The following is a 4368-nucleotide window of genomic DNA, read 5'->3' on the forward strand; positions in this document are numbered from 1 at the left end:
TAAGAAGCAGAAGTGGTGAGCACATCTGAACTCAATGGAGTGTGAATGGCACAATTCTCCATTCAGCTCATTCAGGCAGCTGAGCTCTTAAGCTAATAGGTGGACCATTCCAACACATTAACAAATGAAAAACTACTTCTTATTTCATCCTGTTTTGTTGTGAGCAGACTATAAAAACCTAGACAAAAAAATAAGCTTCTGGGACTGATGGGGTACTTGATACCTTTTTAATGTAAAGATATGGTAATGCCTCCTAGTTGGACTCTGGTGAAATGACTGTGAACACCATGATGCAGTGAAGCCATACAGCTACTTCATTCGCCATGGCATCCTTTGTTGTGGCTGCCTCCAGTCTCCAACTTGATCATCAGCCTTTCATCATTTCAAATGAATACATTCACCATTCACCAATGGCTTAGGAACGATTAACATGTCTGTCTGCTTATTCGTTTCAAATTCTATGGGTCTACATAATCAGTGTGTTCCCTTATTGTATTATTATCCCAATTTTACTTTAGCCTTTAGATTTCAAGAAATCAATTCTTAATCTCAATCTTTGTTTGTCAACATCAACAAAGCACCAATCTGGGATTGGTTGGTGGACGTCGTTCAGCATCTCTAATCATAAACTCAGATAGTTTAAAAATGACATCATTGAGTTGAAACACACTGGGCCATTACGCGGTCGGTACATTATTGGGGGAGGGGTGCAGTCGGTCTTATAAAAACATTGTAGGCAAACTAAACTAAACACCCATTATTCTCTTACTTCAGCGGAAGCCATATGGGTGCTCATTTTGACTCAACCACAGAGCTTTTGTACTGCCGCGGCTGATAAAGATGTTAAAGTGCACAGATGCCCTTGCAATTACAAGGCTCTCTGGTCAGTCCTCAGTCAGAGAAGGTGGAGGCATTTGTGTTGGAGACCTGACACACCTCCCCCCTCTACTCAGACCTCTCCTTTGCCCCCCAGGGGACATCAGTCACCCACTTGGAAGAAAACATTTTGGGGAAGAAATCAACACCACACAGCCATCACATGTCCTTTCTCACATTTTTTATTTTAGAACATTTGAGAACACACAAAAATGCAATGACTTTGAAATGATACAAGCACTTAATAACAAAATACGAAAAAATAATAAAATCCGTTCAGCATGAGCGACAGCAATAAATAGTAACTTCTTATCGCACAACTTAAGTGCGAACACAAAGGCAAACAACTATGTACAAATCTTTAGAAGAAAACAGATAGTACCCATAGCAGGTATGAAGAAGAATTGCATGTCCCATCATATTGCTAGAACAATGCATCCTTTATAATGATCTGCAAGGAAATGTAGCAGGAGTAATATATACATTTGACAAGTCAATGGCCACCAGGCTCTGCCTGTAGATTTAAATTGTCTATTTACATACAACAATTTGATTTAGGGAGAACGAAAACTCAAGTGGCAACTACAAATAGACAAATCTTTAAAAACTGTACAAAATGTAGTTTGTCCCTGAAAATATAGCTTAGTTTTAACCTGAAGGTTAAAAGTCATTGGTTGGTGACTGTTAACTGGACAGGGCACCTGAAGACTCAGATTCAGTAGACACAGATGAAATGGGTCCTCTCTTTTTTGTCAGTATCTTATGACTTGATCTACTGCTGACAGTCAGTGCATTCCGGGCAGATTTCTTAAATTTAACACCCAGGAAAGCATAAAGGATAGGGTTGAGACAACAGTGAAAGTATGCCAGAGCCTCTGTGATTGAGATCCAAGTCTGCAGACTCTGCTCCAGGGCACAGCTATGGGAGATCACATTGAGCAACATCAGGGTGTCCACGAAGATCCCCACACAGTATGGCAGCCAGCAGCTGAAGAAGCACAGGACAAGGATGACAGTGGTCTTGAGAGCCTTTCTCTTCAACACCTGACCCTTGGACCCCTGGGACAGCTTGGCGATGATGATGCAGTAGCAGGTGAGGATGACCAACCCGGGAAGGACAAAGCCTACCAGAATGTGCTGGAAACGGAACCCCGCCACCCAGTAGAAGCTAGTTTCCTGGGGGTAGATGCGTTGACAGATGGTTCTGGAGACTCTATTCTGAGCTGTGGCAAACACCATGTCAGGCACGGTGAGAATCACAGCAGGTAGCCATACAGCTACATAGATCACTCTGTCTGCAAGAAACGTCCTGGTGCTTTGACTCTTGGTGGCATGCACCACTGCCAGGTACCTGTCCATACTGATAAAGGCCAGAATGAGGACGCTGCTATACAGGTTGATGGTGTAGATCACATGCACAGCGGTACAGAGGATACCGCCAAAGTACCAACTGCTGGCCGCATCCACCGCCCAGAAAGGTAGCGTGAGGACGAATAGGAGGTCGGCCACCGAGAGATGCAGCCTGTATTTATCAGTCTTCGTTTGGACCTTTTTCTGGTAGCCCATCACTATCAATACCAGTCCATTCCCGACGATACCTAACAGGAATATTATTCCGTAAACTGTCGGTAAGAAGATCCTTTGAAAATCATCACCACTGACTCTGTTGCACGGCTCCTCATAGCCCAAGTCATAATCCCCTGATTCTTCCGAGCTGTTGTCGTTGTAAAAAATGATGGTCTGCAAAAAAAAAGGGGGGAGAAAGTGTGAATGTATAATAGTTTATAATAAGTCTATTAAATCGAATAATTTGCTGTTTGTGAAATTTATAATGTATGCCTATTATAGGGCTACATCTGCTATATTTGAGAAACTTCCATTATTCACTTGGAGAAAATTAAATACACACAAAAATAGCGGTCAATTATTGATGATATAATCTGAGAAACATTGTCTAATTGATTCTACAGGAAAACGATCTATAGCCCTATCCCTATAGTACATCTATAGAGAGTATTAGCTACGTTTTTGAATGACTGAAATGGTAAACTCACCTCGTAATAAGAAGACATCGTGACTGAAAGAGAGCACTGTTTCTCTGCGGGTGCAGTGTATGAGCAACTTTGGTGACCTGAAGATTTGAATGCGCCTAAATAGCCTACTCCACTTGCAATAGCCCCTTGCGCTCCTCCCAAAGGCGGAGCCCTTGGTGGCGTGTGACGCCATGTCGTTTTTAGGGTTACCATAGAAGTGGCCGACGCCCCCTAAATGCATAGACTATGAGAAAACTAAGTAGCCCGCATTTTACATTGGACCGATTCTACGCATGATTTTGAATGACGCGTAAATTGGGTTTGGAATCTCCGTGCACGGTGCAGCTATGTATTTTTCTCACAATAAATCAACGATGATCCTCTCAACATTGATTTGGAGTGCTGTCAGGCATTTGCTGTGATGTGATTTGTCTGATAACAGTTTTCTCCAAACCCAGCCGCGACTCTTTCCACAGGTTGTCACTTTCTAAGTAGGCTACTGTTGTGTCTACACTTTTCAGGTGCTGATTGACCCAACAGGTTTGAAATATCCCTCTCTCCCTTATGTACTCATTCCCAAGACAGATCATAACCCTGAACTCCGTTCTTCTCGCCCTTTTTCAACCAAAGTACTCTCACCATCTCTTATTTCAGTTGAAGTAATCCCCAGCAAGGGTTGGGTGATGACAAGGGGGCAGGTCACTATGATCTTTAGTGAAGAAAATGGTCACTCTGTAACCAAATAGCTGAGTATAGCATGCAAAGTTATCCTCTTTGAAATCTGATATGACTGATTGATTGAATGACTCCATCCACTTCACCAGTTCAATGTATGTGGGTTGTAAAAGCAAGTGTTTTTATGCACCACACTAATCACATCAGATACTATACATAGTGCATAGTGGAGACCACCAGTTGATGTGGATAGGAGGAGAAGAGGAAGCCGTTTTATTAGGAACCCTTTTAATATTTTTTTTTGCACTTTGGTTCAACTCTGTTTTCTGCAGGTCCCGGACTCCTGAGGAGAGGGGCCGGAGAGAGAGGGAGAATGCCCAATGTATGGGAATGGATGCCCTGCTCTTATCAAAGCTAGCCACTGGCAAACAGTTGTTTTCTGTCCCTTTTAAATCAAAAGCTGTGGTTGAAGAAGTGCTGATGGATTAAATGTAGAAGTGGTGTCTTCCTACATAAAACCCCACACTCTAAAACCACTTCACGCCACACGCAATGATGAATAGAGATTGCAGAGATTTTTTATTGCGAAAGCATACCGTCAGAAAAGAAATAGTGAATTTGACAGTTTGTCAGAGTCCTCCTTTGGGGGGGAAGTGAATGCAGACATGAAAACCTTGTTCTAGGGCTCATAGAAGGTAAAGAAGACCATTACCTTCAGTACAAATGTTTACCCAACTATTCATTGCATTTTATGTGCACTCGTGTTTTAGTATATACTCCACCA

General features: G+C 42.4%; 1 protein-coding gene across 1 annotated transcript; it reads right to left on the bottom strand.

Moving 5' to 3' along the window:
* Positions 1-1039: 1039 nt before the first annotated feature.
* LOC110501543 (C-X-C chemokine receptor type 4) lies at positions 1040-3084 on the bottom strand. The gene is made up of 2 exons (XM_021579192.2): positions 2931-3084; positions 1040-2616 (listed from the first exon to the last, which is right to left on the bottom strand). The coding sequence occupies exons 1-2, from the start codon at positions 2946-2948 to the stop codon at positions 1561-1563; spliced, it is 1074 nt and encodes a 357-aa protein (XP_021434867.2). The 5' UTR covers positions 2949-3084; the 3' UTR covers positions 1040-1560.
* Between the last annotated feature and the right edge of the window lie 1284 nt (positions 3085-4368).

This window comes from Oncorhynchus mykiss, chromosome 22 (genome assembly GCF_013265735.2).
Source record: "Oncorhynchus mykiss isolate Arlee chromosome 22, USDA_OmykA_1.1, whole genome shotgun sequence".
NCBI classification, from domain to species: domain Eukaryota; kingdom Metazoa; phylum Chordata; class Actinopteri; order Salmoniformes; family Salmonidae; genus Oncorhynchus; species Oncorhynchus mykiss.